At 40.5% G+C, this 18,276-nt stretch overlaps 1 protein-coding gene across 1 annotated transcript in view; it reads left to right on the forward strand.

The window, feature by feature from the left end:
* The window catches only part of LOC113159659 (astrotactin-2), a 212,705-nt gene that overhangs the window by 166,120 nt on the left and 28,309 nt on the right, over positions 1–18,276 (forward strand). Inside the window, exons 17-19 of the mRNA XM_026356476.1 lie at positions 250–569; positions 7,974–8,107; positions 9,883–10,031. Coding sequence (XP_026212261.1) covers positions 250–569; positions 7,974–8,107; positions 9,883–10,031 — 603 coding nt within the window. The remainder of the gene's footprint in view (positions 1–249; positions 570–7,973; positions 8,108–9,882; positions 10,032–18,276) is intronic.

Here is an 18,276-nt window from a genome sequence, read left to right on the forward strand (position 1 = left end):
GTGCATGAACAGGAAGACGTAACAAGCAGTGTGTAAGATTGGAACACTAAGACTAGGATGCAAAATGGATAATGGCACGGAGTAGATGGAAATGGCTTAAAACAAGGGTTAAGGAAGCTTTTTTATTTACAAATTGGATTACATATTTAACTGAACTGCCTGGAAGTAATGTAAATTAGCATTATTGTTAACCTCATGTGTAGTTCTTGCTATTCTATCCATGAATACCATATACTCCTACCTCTACAGAGGCAACAGACCAAGGTGGTGGAGGCGGGCGGCATGAACTGAAGTCGGTTCCCTTCATCAGCTACCTGTCGGCGCTTCAGAAAAGCCAGCTATTGTCTGACGACATTGTGAATGGCGTGGAGATCCGTTGTGAGGAGAAGGGCAGCTGTCCAGGTGGCTGTCACCTGTGCCATCACCAGACTGTGATGGGGGGAGTGTCGGGGAGAGGCCACCATGGTAACAGCAGGAGCGGAGAGCAGCCTTCCCCCGTCCCTGTGCTTCTGGAAGTCAGCCGCGTGGTGCCGCTGTACAGTCTGGTTCAAGATAATGCCACCAAAGAGGTGAGCAGTGTGTATGTGAATATGGGTGCATGATGAGAAGCTCATGATACAGTACAACCAGAGAATCGCAACGATAATCAAGTCAAGATATGTGATACATTAACAAACCCACTGAATGTGCAGTGGGGTCCGAAAGACTTTTTTTTTTCTTCTTTACCTTATTTCCAATCTCGTGCTTTGTGATAGAGGCATAGCCTTTCCATACTGTTCATGTCCGTTGTGCTCACAAACAGCTGAGGCAGTTGTCCTTTTTCACCTCTAGATGGCATTAGTTGGTTAACTTTGGCCACTGGAAAAGAGCACAGTAATACTGAAGGCATAAAAAGATGACATCATGGTTTTCTCCTCTTGTGGGGAAATCGATGTGTATATGTGTGAGATATATACGTATGTGTCCGTGTCTAAACAAGCATACGCAGCTGAATGTAATATCATCTTAATGACCACATGTTGTGGTTATGATTCATCCTGTATGAAAAGTCTTTGTGCAGGGAAAGTTAATTATATCCGATTTCTTTTTTTTTTCCATAAGGTAATTTAGGAGGGGGCTCTGGCGTCACTTGACATTTAGTTTACCATATTTTTCTCTGTTTAGGCTTCATCTTGACATTGTCTTGCCACCAAACATCCGGTGCATGTCTTCTTTGTGCATGTGTGATCCGACGCACAACTGTTTGCAGGTGACTCACATCCAACGCGCGCATGCACACGCCATAGGGAGCAGACTAGTTCATGCTCTCCCCAATCAAGCATCTAATTACCTTACCTTCTGAAATTACTGCAGGCAACAACAACAACAACAACAGTGTGTGTGTGTGCGTGCGTGCATGTGTATGTGTGTTATTGTGTGTACATTTATGGATGTATATACTCTATATATAACAAAGGCCCCTGTACGTGCCACCCATAACAACCATAACAAGCACCACAGCCCCAAAGGAAGAAAGCACAATCAATAGCAGACAGTCCCTAGTGGGCCTCATCGATATCTAAACGTGAGAAAGACTAAAATGTCTCTTTTCCTCCTCTCTCAAACATCTCGCTATCCATCCTCCTCTCTCCCCCTACCCAACCCGCGGTCTTCTGGGGATGTAGAGAGCGAGCTGTGTGAGGAGGAGGAGAAGCGGTAGACTGCAGTGGATCGCTCTGGCAAGCCCTTCAGAGGTAGCTTGAGGCAGGATTATTAGCTTCTTATTGATGTCATCAACCTCTTGGGAGGGAGGGGAGTCCATCACTCTGCTCCTTTTTTCCTTTTCTTTTCTTCTCTTGGCCGCAACTGCTGCTGCTAGTCTGAAAGGCACATACGTATATTGCATTAGAGACGGATGACACAACAACCTGCCTCTCCATACACGCAACCACTCGTTCTCAACCCCCTCCTCTCTTTCTGTTTGTGTGTGTGTGTGTGTGTTTCTCACATACACTTTTACTTGAGACTATCTTTCTACTTGGCTGGGTCTATCGGGAAAGACAGCTGCCATGTTGAAAAAGCTTTCTCAGCGATGAGGTTTCTTTTTTTTTTTTAAACCCACTGAAGGAATCAAAAAGAAGCTTTGTGGTCCAGCATATGATTAGGTAGACTGAGGTCATACCTACATTATATGTGTACACCTATTAGAATGTGTGTGTCACTGAATGCCTACTATTGGCCCCCGCTCTTTCTTTGGCTCCTCATTTCTCAAATACCTCCATCTTTCAGTGGCATCTCCCTGGCTGCCTGACTGTTTGACAGAACATGTGTCCCTTTCACATCAATCTTCTTATTATAAAGCCAGAGGGGGATTTTGTTACAATCTGAAATTACCCCTTTCTTGAAAAGACCACTGCCAGGACTGCAAAAAACTGAATTAAGTGGTAGAAAAGAAGACTGGCAGTGTCTGCCTTATTCTTAGCTCGCTCTGTTTGGCTTTGTCAACGAGGAGTAGGGAGACTTAAGTATTTCTTTGTTCACGGGCCAAGTACTGACTTTACCAATGACAAGTTAAGGATTTGGAGGAAATAATACCCGATCCTATCAGCCGATATTGGATAGTTACCTGAGTAATTCCTAAAAGCATGTTAAAAGGTTGGCGCATACAAAAAGGAAAAAGAAAACATCTTCCTGTAGCTCCTGTGACATTCGCTTATTTACTTTCATCATATATACAATCACAAGAAAAAAGGAATGCCACTGTTCCCAGGCTCCTGGTTTAATGCATATGTTGGTCATGAAATATGATGTGATCTTCACCAAATATCAACAGACACAATATGTTCTAAGCTGCTAAAACACACACTTAGATGGTAAAAAAAATAATAAATAAATAATGTAAGTAATGGCAATGGAGTGTTTTATTTGACTAGCTGAACTAGCTAATCTTAATCGATTCCTGCACAATGTCCGTCAGGAACATTATCAGCTTAGAAACACTGTTTGTTGATATGTGACTAAGACTTGATCACATTTCTAGGCAATTTTTCTTCAGATTGTATACATACTGTATTGGGGTTATTTGTAGCCTTGGAAAATATTTGTTTCAATTATTTATTTACTTCACAGTAAATAAGTCACCCATTGATGACATTGACTTGTGTGGTTATGCAGTCTTCAGCTGTATCTATAGCTAATGTTTTTAATGTTAGCCATACATGCCACTTCTATACACACTGTGCTAGACGTAGACAGCTTTATCTCTGTATGTCATTGTTTCTACTCTTCTGTAAGAAGTTTAACGCTTACATTTCGAATTTGGAAGCGAAGTGTGGTGATGTTTTCCTTTCTTGTCTTGGTACTGAACACATCTCAAGTTGCTCTGTTTTCTTGTTAGTTTGCTGAAAACGTGGTCTTGACTTGAATTCACCTGGAACCGGTCTTGGATTTGGCTTAGATTCGACCAAGGTGGTCTTGCTTACAGGCCTGTCGTGTGCATGCAAACACACACATGCACACAGATACTCTCATGTTTTATTGCCAGAAGAAAATACCTCAGTTGATAAATAAATACACTTACGCTCATGGAGCTTGCCATTGGCCTGATGTCCTGTGTTGCAGTGACTGAATTATGGCAAACCTTTTGAACAAATTGGTTGTGAGTCTAATGGGTCAGAATGCTCTATATCTTGCAGAGTATCTCCTGTCATGGGCTCAACATAATGCACTACTGCAGCCTGTGGGAGGGATGTGTCTAGAACTGTTTTAGTGGGGCAGGAAGGGCTCTGAAGCAGAGAAACAACATATTTACATCTAACTGAAAAAGGCTGCAGTGTTACAGGTTTCAGCAGGGAAGATACTGTATGTTTATATATAAAGCTTGCTTTAGGACATATTTTTAACCTATACAACATGCAGTTAGTAGTGGAGTGAATTGATGATACAGATCACAATATGAAGCATACCTAATACTTTGATTGTTTGAGAAAAAAGAATTTTCCATTTGAATTATTTACATATTTAGCAGGTCTGACAATGCAAGAACGAAACAATTAAAAATTTTGATTAAAAGACAAGATTTCAGTACCTATAGCTCATTAAAACAGATCCATAGAAACTGCTATAGTCTGTAGTCTAGACTGACTGTGCTGACTCCAAACACCAGGTTCTTAATACATATTATTCATAGCTTTTATTATTCATATTCATCTGTTTTGATGATGCATGGTTTAAAAACAGCATGCATAACTATTCCATTCAGTCTTAAAACAATAGTCAGTAATGTATACACAGTAAACTCTGGAACAGGCTTTTCTTCCTGTAATAATCCCTCATTAATTTATTTTTCTGATGTTCTTCCAGTAAAATCCACCATCCTTGTGCTGTTATGTTATTAAGAATTTGATCACTTTTACTTTTCATTTTTCACCAGGACTATTATTCTAAACAACATCACTTCAGATTGCTTAAAGAATTGTTCAACTTTAAGCACATAAGAAGAGTAATTTTATGATATTTCTAGGGTTTGAAATCATAACACATTTTATTTGCTTTTTTTTTCTCTGTTGATTTTTTTAATTTATGATTATTATTTTAGAACAAATAATAATCAACTAACAAATAGTGGATGTTGTGTGTCAAGGTCAGACTAGCTTGAATGTCTTCCAAATAGGTTGGCACACCTAAAAAAAATATATACTTGCTGTTTGAGGGTTTTCCAGTGACATAACAATTCCCCATCAACCTCTGGGTGAACCAACCCTCCAGCTGCCTGTAGTGTTCAGTTTCCTGGAAGTACACCTTCAGATAAGGTTCCTAGAAGCAGCCTATTGGATCATTTGTTAACGCCATTAGCCCTGAATGATTGGAAAGGCCACATAAATGCATTTGCGTGTGCACACCCACACTTAGGTCACCAATGATGGTGTCCTGTGTGTGCTGACTTAGACTCTTTACCACCACTGGTGATCATCGTATAAATCAATACTGTGGGCCAGCTGGCTAGTGTTTTCATGTATTAGCCTCTGAAGATGGACAGTAATATGGTCAGTTTAGACTAGACAAACAGATTAATTCATTGAAGAGGTCACAATGGCCTCGCTTGCCTTCTTGTAAGTCACGACAGGCTTCTATGAAAGTGAAAGGTCCAAATAGTATTTCGGTGCCAGTGTTTCTGCAGGGTCGAAATGACGTCAAAGCTTGGAATTTACAGCCGGACCAGTGTCTGATGCTCAGTGGCCTTGCTGTTCCCTGATGCTGTCTTCTGTTCAAAGCAGGGGGTGATTACATTTCGGCTCAATTTGTTCAGTATTGATAAGGTCAGTGAAGATGAATTGTGGCATATTTGTGAAATCGTAGAACCATGTGTTATTGTAACCACGGGGGACATCACAAGCTCCCGAAAGCAAATCTGTCAAGACTGCACAAAATTGTCTTACACAGTCAGTGCTCAGTTATGACCTTCTTTGTCAAAACATTTTCTTCACTAATATGAAGCATAATAGAAAGAGTTTGTTTCGTATGCTTATCTTTCCAACACAGGACGTATATGGATCTATTGTGTTCTTGGAAATGCGTGATCTATGGTTTATCAATAAAATATAGGGTATCCTCCTCCTTTCAGCTATGACTTCTCTAGAATCTCCATCGAACACAGCTATACTTGCACTTCTTCTTTCTAATCCAAGGCTTTACGTTTGCCCCAGCAGCATCGCTGTGTTCACTACCACACGCATGTATGTAGCTCACCATTAGTATTTCTTGCTTTTTCCTCTAAGTCTCTGTTTTACCTCCTGTGTCCCCCACCCAACCCCCTGCCTCATTCTGTAAACCACAATTAGATTCCCTGTTTACCCAGTGGAGTCTGAATTGCATTACTCTTCAAACATAAACACGGCGGTAATCGCTTTGTCTATTTTTCACATGTGCAGCCATGCAATCAAGCGTGCAGACACATATGGGGTTTTTTTCTAGGAATCCTGTGGTGGTAAATGCATGGCGGTCCTGTGGTCTTTCTGTCTTTTGCCCCTACCAGCGGAGGTCATTTCTTATATTTGTCTTTTTTGTGTATGTATAGGTCTTAAATCCAGTTTTTTCTTGTTGCATTTTTCTGTGGCCTGCTTCCCATTGACATGAGGTGGCAAGATCCCTGCTGCTGTTGTTTTCTGGCAGCATTTAGCCACTTGAGCTCAGGCAAGCAGGGAGAAATATAATAACCTTTTTACCCTTTTTGGTTTTCCATGGGGTTATTATATGGCTATGGATTACAGTGCTCGCCTACCTCCTGTAATAACTGTTCATTCAGCAGGCTCATTTAGTAGAGCTTATATTGGAGGATAAATAACTGAAAAGCCATGACTGCTGAAAGATCTTGATCCTGTCTTATAGTAAGTTTGGGAATGCTATGAGAGTCTGGGAGCCTTCTTTTTCACACATTTGCTTCCTTGTTCATATTGCTCATTTTTTGTCCGGTTTCCTTTGGTCTCTCCAGCCTCATCCACTTTTTTCCCCCACTCCTATACTTTACTGCTCTTTTAGGTCACTTTCACTCACAAAACCCTTTGCCTTGAGTAGAAGCAAGTGGTATTGGAAGAAGTCAGTTCCCACGAAAATCTGTTGAGCCTCCTTTACAACTAACAATGCAGTGTTGTGGAAATGCTAACATCAGCTTCTGAGTTCATACCCTGACTTTTTTTGGCCGAGCCGTCTGCCTTTCTGGTCAGGAATATGCCCAGAGTATTCTCAAATGTCACTTCCACTAATCAACACACTGCAGAACTCTTCCTTGGCATTTCTCTAATAAAATAAAACAACCAACTGAGGAAATTAATCATTAATTGGAGTGGGGGGTTTTTGTGTGCATGTTTGCACGGGCCCATGTGTGCAAACTGCATGTGAGCGGTGGTCTTCAAGATGTGTGTGGTCTCGTCAGTTCCTTTGCTTTTTAGATAAGTGAATGTCATGGTGGACTGGAAGAAAGGAGTGGCCCCTCTCTGCTTTTTGTTGGATGCCTGGTACACAGTGATAATGTTTCCACATGGTTCCAGTGTCCTATTTTTGTGACCATGATCAAGCACATCTCCAAAGTTGTCTGCATGAGGCAGCACTGCCAACCAGTTAGAGCACATAAATAACTGAGTGCTCCATTGATCCATAGTGTGACAGGGAAGCCAGAGTGCTTGCAAACTCCCTTGAATTCACTGTCTATCATGCCTGTGGCTTTAGGGAAAGCCCTGGCATTATTCTTTATTGCTCCGACGGTTATATTGGCGTTTTGATGCCTTTTAGAGGATGACTGAGCTTAAGCCTTTGATTTTTCTTTTGCCCGTTAATGAAGCAGCACAATGAGATGTCAGCAGATGATGTCATCTCCTAATATCTCACCACCCGCCCCTTTCACCCCCTTCACAGACAGAACGACAGCGACATCGAGAGATCCACACACAAACAATCATATGCATAGAATGGAGGAGGTGGGGAGTGTCAAAGCTTTCACACCTCCATCATAAAAGTCACAGTGCATCTATGATATCACAGTGTAAGCTTGTCAATGTTAGTGAGATGTTCCTGTCTACTGGTAATTGGGGATCGTGGGTATGAAAAGGTCATTGTGTGTGTGTGTGTGTGTGTGTGTGTGTCTGTACTTCTATCTTTGTGAGACCCATTTTGAGTTATGGACACATAGAGAGAGATTACATTTTTTCAAAGTGAGGACTTTCTGGCCAGTGCTCAATCCTTTGAAAGGTCTATTTTGGGGGTTTAACATGTTAGTGACCATAGTTAATATTAGGGGATAGGCAAAATGATAAAAATAGTCAGTGAATAATCACCATTTGGACAGAAGTACAAGGATATACGCTTGTGTGCGCCAGAATTTGAAGAACTCTAGTAAGAAGGTTGATGGGATAGTAGATGGAGGTGGGATAAGCATAGATGGACAGGGTGCACATGTTCTAAGAGATAATTGCATTTCTCTCACCTGTTACCCTTTACAGGCCTTCAAGAGCGCCACAATGAGCTCATACTGGTGTGCTGGAAAGGGCGATGTCATTGATAACTGGTGTCGCTGTGACCTGAGTGCCTTCAGCAAAGATGGCTTGCCCAACTGCAGTCCCCTGAGGCAGCCCATGTAAGTGTGAGGTGACACCATGACACATAGGAATTCATGCACAAGAGAGCTTTCATGGATGCATGCACTGATGCACCACAGGAGCATTCACATATGCACATGGACATTCACACACACAGACACATACCTGTCTCCTCTGACTCCTGAGGCACTTGAGAAAGTTGTAGAAACAAGTACAGTCCCCGAAGTTCTAATAGCTGTCAGTCAGCTCTTACACCACTCTGAAAAGAACATGCTCTCATTCAAGGTGTCCTAACAATACTCCTGAGGCTTTTATGAGTCATCCACCCGAGATATTGTTGCCCCAAGAACTTTTTAAGTGAAACAGGAAGTTGAAAGAACAAGGCTTCAGGCCAACAATGAAAGCATTTAATTAAAAAATAAAAATGTAATATGCCTATTAGTATTATTGTATTCCAGAATGAAAGAGGGACAACATTTATTGGAAACAATTTAGAATAACAATAAAAGCTAAACTAGGAAAAATATCTGGTAGCTGCCAGAGAGGACTCTGGATTCCAAGATCTAATGACATTTGCGCACAACATAACATCAGTTTCCCACTGGATCAACTAAATCAAATGTGTAGTTTTACATAAATCTGGCTGAGCTTCACACCATGTGTTGGTAATGCTGTAACACATTGGATGGCAGAGACGTTTGACAAAAAGTTTTTTGTTTCTTTGCCAAGTAAATTTGAAGTTTAAATTGAAATAGCACCAAAGATGACATTGTATTAAAAATGTCCTTGGACTATTTTCTTTGTAAGGTTTGATGCCAGTGGGCAAATATCACATGGATGATAATTGAGCAAATAATGAATTGCTTTGAAAATAATCAGCAACTGAAAAACAACATTAATTTAGTGTTTCTGGGTTTTATTTTCTGAATAAGCATCTAGTGGCCACCAGTGCTATTACAATTTAAAATTCATTCAAGAATAAACATTAAACCTCAGGTTTTATGTAATATGAATAAGAAGTCCTTGTAAAGCCCTTAAATTTGAACATCTACAATTTAAAAATTCCACAACAGCTGCTCAGTGGACCTTGTGGTGAGATTGTTCTTAAATCTTTAGCAATACTTCACCAAAAGTACTGGTATTTGTGACATACGCATGGATATTTGAGACATAGATTATTCTGCACAAGTATTGCACAAGTACTTTGAGATGCTTTTATGGCAGTTTTGTTTGTGGATTGTGGTTGTAGAATTGGAGAAGAAGGCTGAGGTTCCACAATGAGGGTTTTGGTCAGACTGTGCCTGGGCTCATGCCTACTGGCATGAAATAGCAAGAAAAAAAGTCACTGCAGCAACCAAATCTCCAACTCTGGCCAGCGCTAAAGTGTAAGATCAGTAAAAGTCTGCAGGGCTTCTTATTATTGCCTACGAGGATCATACTGAGTGGCATGCTATTCATGAAAGAGGGATAACCTACCTTTCACACACCATTGTCACAGACACAGCTGGAGGGCAGACAAAATGGAAATATTGTTCTTTTATCTCGTTTGAGGGACTAAAGAGGGAAACTGCACAGGAAACACTGCTGGAGAACAGGTGGCATTGGAATGCTGTTTTGTTCAAAGTTTGCCATCCTCTTGTGTAATAGTACTTTAGCTGAGGTGAGGCACTTTGTGCTCCAATAGAACAATGACTACATGGTTATTCCTGCACTGGGTACACACACACACTCACAATTTCATTTGAAATTCCAGACAAGGTCATATACATATTTCCATATATGAAACCTTGTCTTCTCTGTGTTGTTCCAATAGTTTGCGCCTAGCCCCTTACCTGGAGCCCTCAAGCACAATGGTAGCGCTAGAGTGGATGGATGTGGAGCCGCTCATTGGCTGCAAGGTTTCTGACTACATTATCCAACATAAACGAGTGGATGACCCATCAGAAGCAGAGGTCTACACAGGTAGGAAAACTAGGCTCCAATGAGTTGATTTACTTTTTGAACTGTTTAGATTCAGATACTATGCTGTGATGAAGTCATCTTGTCTATGTGTGTGTGTGTGTCTGGGGGTGTGTGTGTGTGTGTGTGTGTGTGTGTGTGTGTGTGTGTGTGTGTGTGTTTGAAGATTTGATGAGAAGACTCAAAAAGGGAAGTTGCAATTGTAGGAAATGAGATTAAAGTTTTGGTCTGGATACAGAACAGAAGGAGGAGCTTAGATAGAGAATGGAAAAAGATGACGTATGGCAAGTTATCAGCTCCCATAAATGGTTCTGGCCATTTTGCTGTAGGCCTAGAGAGGAGTCATGGATGTGATGAGGGACTGGGGTGAGTCAGAGGAAGGGTGATAGGAATTTAATAATATTGGAGAAATGAGGTGGTCTGGATGAAGCTGGCTTTAGTTATTGGGAAGCATGAACAGGTCATCCATCACCATTGGGAGTAGTGCTGATGAAGCGTGGGCACCAGCGAGCAAAGACAGGGTACAGACAGCTAGACACAGGCATGCTGGCAGAGGTGAAGTAGGAAGGGGCAGGTGGTGTGGGTGACTCACTCTGCTATGTGGCAGTCACCACTATAAATCATGTCACAGTGGTCAGTACATTACAGATTAGAAGTCATTGTCTTCTTTTTTTCCTCCCCTTATGTGTCAATCTTTATTTCTAACTTTCCAACATGCTTGTTGCATTTACTCTTAACTTTTCTAAGCAGTGTGGTTGAGTGCATTGATATGTGTTTGTTGATGTATATGACCTTGTAAAGAAGAGTGGTAACGTTGCAGACTTCCCATCAGACTTATTATGATTATGTGTAATCAATGCAATAGAACCCACTCCCACTGCAAGTACTGCACCTCCAAGGTTCTTAAAAATGTGGGGATCAGGATTGCTGAGCGGGAAGACATTGCAGGAGTACATTTATGAAATAATAGCAGTAGCTCTTAGTCAATAAAAGGGCGTAATGTTTGAGAAGTATCATTTTCTCACACTTACTCTGACTTCTTTTTGATTTGTACTCCGTGTACCCTCGTCTTGTTTCTTATTTAAGTAACATCTGAGAAAATTGGACGCCTGTATAATTAAACCAAAAGTTCTGTTTCACCTTGTGCATTCGAAGTAGCAAACTCATCCCATGCTGTCGTGTTCTGTCATTTCTCAGTTCTTTTTTTTTTTCTCAGCAGTGCCTCACATGACATTTGCAGACAGATGCATGCACAAACACACACTCTCCTGTGGAGGCTGGCAGTTAACAAGTCTTCTAACGACGGCCACTGAGCAGCTCTAATGGAGCAGTTTGAGGATAAATTTGCTCGAGGGCATCTTGGTGGTTGTCTGGAAAGCAAGTGTTTCTGCTCCATTTTCCCTGTTCATATTTTCCAAGACTGTGCGATGATTTGAACCAGTGAGCTTGCAGTCAGGCCTGCTTCACTAACATGTAAGGGTGGGTACACTCTAAAGGATTATTCGGCTGATTTACACTAAACCATATTTGACAACCTAGACAATTGTAGGGAAAAAATCAGAGTGATCCAAAGCTTAGTCAGGGAAATGTGAGGTGTTTTGATTCAATTTTAAATTGTTAAAGAGTGATTATTGTGGAAAACCTTTTTTTTTTTTTTGGATATGTTATGAAGTTCAAGTGAACAACTTGCCTGTGAACTTCAATATATAGGACAGTTTCAGCAGTGGTGAACGTTGATCACAGGAGTACAAACAAAGGCAATTTGATTTGAACACATAAATAATCACAAAAGGTATTTATACTGAAAATACATGGAAATACATGGACCTCTAGCAACAATTCCTTCCTGTATGACATAATCAGTCTCTCACATTGTTGTGGAGGAATTTTGGCCCAATCGTCATTTCAACATTGCTTAAATTCAGTTCGTTTTTTGCGTATTTTTGCTCTCTTAAGTTCCCACCACAGCATTTCAATAGGGTTGAGATCTGGACTTTGACTCGGCCATTCCAAAATCTATTTATTTTATTTTTCAGCCATTCTCATATAGAATACTGGTGTGCTTCAGATTAATGTCCTGTTGCATGACCCAAACCTGAGTAAGCATTAGCTGACAGACAGATGGTCTCACATTTGCCTGCTTGACAGTGGGCATGAGGTGTTTGGTTTCTGGACATTAAGACCAAACAACTCCACTTTAGTCTCATCTGTATGACATTGTTCCAGAAGTCTTGTGGTTTGTTCAGATGCAAACCTCAGTCGTTCTTTCATGTTCAGAAGACGCTTTCTCGTGTCAGCCCTTTTGAACAAGCTGTAGTAGCTCTTCAAATTTTGCTGTCATGGACTTTTAACATTTAACATGATATTTGTTTTGTATCTCTCTGAGCATTGCGTGGTCTGACCTTGGGGTGAATGTGCTGGGACGTCCAGTCCTGGGAAGACTGGCAACAGTCTCGAATGCTTTGCGCCAGTAAATAATCTCTCTGTAGAACTTTGAACTCCAAATTTTTTTGTAAATGGTTTTGTAACTCTTTTCAGATTGATGTGCAGCAACAATTGTTTCTCTGACTATTGCTTATGTCTTTCCATCTTGGCATTGTGTTAACACATACTTGAATGCTCCAGATCAGCAAACTGCCCAAATATCTGCTTTTATAGAGGGCTGTACACCTGCTGATAATCAAGTAAACAAGGGCTGATGGTTAGCAGCATCTGGCTGCAGCTTATCTTCTTAAATCCTGTGTAGTAAGGCTGGGGATATACTTGCTTTTAACCACGCAGTCAAACACATGGCGCCCATACGTAGTCTCTGTCAGCATGGCTCCTGTTTACATTGTGCCAAGGCGGAAGTTCACGAGGAAGAAATTGGTCAGGGATGATTAAGCTCTAGTTTGCCTCTTGTGGCTAAACTCTTGTGTATGTCTCTCCAGATATACACAAAATACACAAAGAACTATGAGGCTAATGAAGCCGATGATGCTGATGTTACCTACAAATAGGAGGTGGCAGCAAACAGCAAGTATACTCCTAGCATAGATGGGTAGAATTAAAAGAGGGGGTACTAACTTTTGCACACGACTGGATTATAAATCTGCCCCCATGTCCAAGCTGAAACACGGCTTCTGGTATGTGAAAGAGAGGAAAAATAAACAGACAGCTACACACAGATACAGCCATGCTGAGCGTGAGTCACACACTCAGAGCACACACATTCAGCCATATGCACACTCATACAGATGGCACACAAAGACTGAGTGTAGAGATGCAGACACTTGGATGCAGCCCTCTGTGAGCTCCCAAAGCCATGTTTGTGTGTCAGTGCTGTCTAGACTAGAAAAGGACAAGAGACCATATCCCTCCTGGACATTGTTAAGGTCCACCATACCGAGCAGTGATGATTAATAGGTGTTTCATTTCTAGCTTGAAGATTTCCATAGATTTCGTTTCTCTAATTTCAACCTCTTGTTTTAAGGGACTTTCCCATGTAGACAAAGTACTGTAAATGAACTATAGGTACATTGAAACTGGTTATCAAATTAGGTTGTGTCAATGCATTTTACTATACTCCCCAGCTATATAGGTAGTAGACATTCACAATTTCATCCTAATTCATTTTTTAAAACCTCCAATACCCCGTCATCACTCTGGTTATCACTGCAGTTGATGAGTTTATCTGTTTTGCAATGCAGTGAGTTCATCTCATCCACAAGCTGGGTGACAGTTTTTTTATTCATATATTACTTTATGTTAAAAAGCTGATTCATAATATGCCACCCCTTTAGCTCGGGTTTTTCATCTGAAACAGCTTCCTGCATGAATGGAAGCAATCATAGAGTACTTGAAAATCTTGACAGTGAATGGTATCTTCTTCCAAGCTAATATCCATAAACGTTGCTGATGTGACTCCTTCTCGCTTGATGTAAATTCTAGAAATGATATCACACCACTGCTCAGAATATAACATACTGTAAAACAGCGCATTTTCTAACCGTGGGCATCAGTACTAAATGGAAAAGTCATGTCAAAGTTTGACTACGTCGTCTGGAAGTGCCCTCTTAAGTTATAAACCATCCGATATTACGGTGGGTGGTGTAAGGATCAACCATGTTGGCTGACTGGCTGGTTCTAATACTGTCTAGGCCTCTCCCTGCAATTTGTAATGTTTTTCTCTGTGTACTCTGGCTCATGTCTGACTCTAAACACAGGCCATTATTCATTACATTAGAAAGGCATTTTCTGCTGTCATTACCTGCACTTCAGATAGCTATAGAGTTATAGATAGAGTATTTGGCCAAAAACACACAAAAGTCTACATTTTTCTAATAAATTACAATTTCAGTATCTTAACAAAATTGGAATAAAATAAAATTAAACAGGAATGACCAACAGGATATACTAAAGCCAATCAAGAAGCTGTTCTAATAACACCTACTGTGCATATAGAGTATCAGTGGGTGCCAGTATATTGTTAACCTGCAATGTGGCCTATCAAAATGATATTCTTAGTGCAAATATTAGTTGTTAAACAAGGTTGTCTGATTTCAGGCACTCGAAAGCCTCATTTCCTTTCAGGAAATCAGGATTTGCACAATATGTTCTGTTTAATTTGCAGATTATTCATTTTAACATAGTTCTACAAAAAAAAGACAATTACACATATTTTGTTAGCCAGGATAATAAATAGCCATCCAACTTTGCTAGTGGGTCAAATATTTCAAATTTTTTTCTATTTATTTGGCTGCATACTACTACAAAGCTCTTTATACTTTGAGGACCAGAGCACAGAGGAGCGGTGAGAATTCACTGACCTGTTTGCCTGCTCCTCTCCACGAGAGACTAGAATATTTTTCCAATGCAAATTATATTGCGGAAGAGAACAAGAAGTGCTCCATTCGCTCTAATGTGTGCATGTTGAACATGCACAAACTGAAACGCAATCTGGCCTCACTGCGACTTAGACCAGTAGACATTGCATTCAAGGGCTTTAAGGATGTTGTATCCCATACAGCAAAAAGGGGCATATTGCCATAAAAAGGGGCCCTTTGCAAAGAAGTCATCTGCAGTGTGAGGAGTCTGACCTCAGTGAACCCCGTGCTGAACCCATTTGTATGACATTGATAAATGGAAAGGAGCTGGAAATGGTGATATACACAGGCGTCTCTGCTGCAGTGATAAATCAAATCACCTACCTCACTTTGAGGGGTAAAGGGGAGGCACTTACACTTACAGAGACTAATGCCAGACTGAGGACATATATATGGGTGAGACCATCCAACGTCTTGGGGCTATAAAGGTTGACACCATGTACCAAAGACAAGAGGCTACTGGAAGCTGGTTTGTTGTTAAGGGGGAAGGACCACGTTTGCTGGGGAGTGATCTCCTGAGGAAATATCTGCTGGACTGTGGGGAAATCAAGCTGAGCACCATAGCTGAAGATGTAATGACATTGTACACAGAGGTTTTTAAGGATGAGTTCGGCCTGAAGAGATGGTGTTCTTGTTAGACAAACTGCAGAGCATATGACTGGAGTGGACTGAAGGGGGGATTCTCCCTCCTTATAAAGCTGCTCTCTGATCTGTCCAAATCCACCCACCTGCAGTCCGCACTTGCTCGTGCAGTTAAACAGTATAGTTTAACAATATAGTGGGCAATGCAGGGCTAGCTAGCTGTAGCTATACTGTCCTGTGAGATGCCAGCTTCAAGTGTTGTTGCTGACGTTTCAGTAAAGTCTATTAACTATCAAATGTGCTCATATATTATTACTTGAAGGTTACAACAGGGGGCACTGTGACTTTACACTGAACAAGTAACTCAAAATAGAGAAGTCTAAAAAAATACCACATTTATCAAGTATGTGAGCTGAAATGGACAGATGAGTGTCCTACGTGTGAGATACACTTGCAAATCTTTATTATCATCATTTTTTTCTTCATCAGGAGGGTGCCCAAGGAAAAACACCAGCTCTCCTCTATAGTTTCTTTAGCATAGTATATAAACAAGTCCTGCAATATTTCCAGCCAACTGGAAGTCAGCTGAAGCAGAGGCTTCTACCGGCACATCAATTCTATCTTTCCATGAAAATCAATCAATCAATCCATGAAAACTAACAGCGGGAATGAGGATATTGATATCTACGAGGCCAAAAAGGCAAGAGCGGCGCTGAGTCACTGAGATTCAGCATAGGTGAAGATGAGATCAGCCGCGATTACAGTAAATTATATCAATTGTTAGAAAAAAGCAGACGTAAGAGTAAGTTTTTTGTTGTTGTTGTTGTTTGAAACCATATACAGTCTCTAAACATAATATGTCCTCAGAACTGGTGGATGGGATCAAATTTAAATTCTGTTGCCCTGTTTTGCAGAGAAGACTAAGCTTATAGACCATATAGAGGGGTGGGGGGGGGACTGTAAGAAACAACACTATAATTAAAGGAAACCCTCAGTATCACTGGTGTCTAAATCCAAAACATTAATCTCTACCCCTCCCTGTCTGTTTACTTCTTGTGTTACAAGATAAGGAGAAAAAGTCAAATGAAACCCTGTGGGTTGTATACCTGCCTGTAAATATGATTCAACAAAGTGGCCAGTGCTTTAGGTAAGATCATCATATTCTGGAAACCCTATCTGTAAACATCATTTAAATGTGTATTATGTTCTTTACAGAAAGTTGCATCTATACAAAAGTATTAATGGGCTTTGGAAAGTGTACGGGTAATGTTAGATAAAGACATTTATTGTTTTTTAATTACATGGGTGAGTACATACATGGGCACATCATGACTGTTATGTGGTTTTAATTGAACTACTATGTCTCCCAAGTTATTATTATTGTTTAAGAATTAATAAGAAGGGCCTGCGGAGTTTGGTATATCACTATACCTGATCTTTCAGATTACTCATCCTTGCACTAAGGGCCTTTGACTTACTATATTTCACAAACCTCTTCTCCTCACATAAATTAAGTCATATCAGTGATGGATATGCTCAAATGAGTGATCAGCTTCCCTTGGCCTTACACAGGCCTCTAGATGGCACACCAAGGCAGAGGCAGCATTCACAGAGAAACTGATGTATTAATGTGGGGCTCAGCATTCCTTTACAGCAATAGGTCAAACCAGCTGTGATATGTAAGAAGATACTGTCGATCAGAGATGATATTAAGAAATTTGATAAGAGCATTCAAATGGATAATGGAAAATCTCTAGAGGTAGTTTTAATACCTGCAACAACAAGCACCATTGAATTAGCAGCTGTATGTTTTGTAAATGATACAATATTGACATTGAAAGCATGTCCTTATAATATGTGATTTAAACTTGCAATATAATTAGAAACCTCTATTTTAACTTTAATTTGTCATTCGTAACTAGGGCATCGAAGATAATCTCACATGGTTTTATTTCAATTTGAATCACCTTAGGTACCAAAGCTAGATAATCAACCTCTACCATTAAATACATATTCTCTAAAATTGACTTATATGTGCTATGGTTGCAACTGCAGATTGTCATGCAAATGGATGCAAGACTGTATTTTGACGGTATGGGAATAATTAGTGGCTTACCTAAGCTATAATGTCAGACATGCTTCAGCTGGGTTTCCTGTGTACCTCACTGGGAGTTCCCAGAAAAAAAAGGAAGGCGCCAAAAATGTAATGAAATTTGTGTAATAAAATGCTTAACCAAAAGTACTCCTTACTGGCTGAATTCAGGAAGCTTCTTAGTTCCTTCACTATATTTTTACAATACTTCTATTGTGTCATCAGCTGCTAATTCTGGTAGCTGGTCCTTAAATGCTAGTTTTGCTGAGGTGACACTTTTTTTGTGAAAGTGCTCATCATCAGCGTAGCACTGGGCTCCCCACAACTCTCACACAAATGCACACACTTGGCACTAATTAAAATCCCGTGAATATCTCCGTGTTGCATCACAGACACTTGATTTTGTGACACGAAGAAAAACGGAGGGCAGGGAGGAGCAAGTGGATTCAAATCACTAGCAGGGAGCAGAATGTGAGAAGAAAATTGTATGAAAATGTGTAAAGGCGCAGTCAGGTGAGAAGAAAAATGGGGAAAAAAAAGGAAGAAGGAGAGGAAATAAAAAGGAGATGAACAGGGACATCAGATGCAGCAGCACTAAGGGTTACACAGCAATGATGTCACCTCATGCTGGCACTGTTGGACTGAGAAACAGATTAACCATTTGATCTTTGCACTTATTTCAGTTCCAGTTTTGTCCTCCCAGTTAATG

This window comes from Anabas testudineus, chromosome 12 (genome assembly GCF_900324465.2).
Source record: "Anabas testudineus chromosome 12, fAnaTes1.2, whole genome shotgun sequence".
NCBI classification, from domain to species: domain Eukaryota; kingdom Metazoa; phylum Chordata; class Actinopteri; order Anabantiformes; family Anabantidae; genus Anabas; species Anabas testudineus.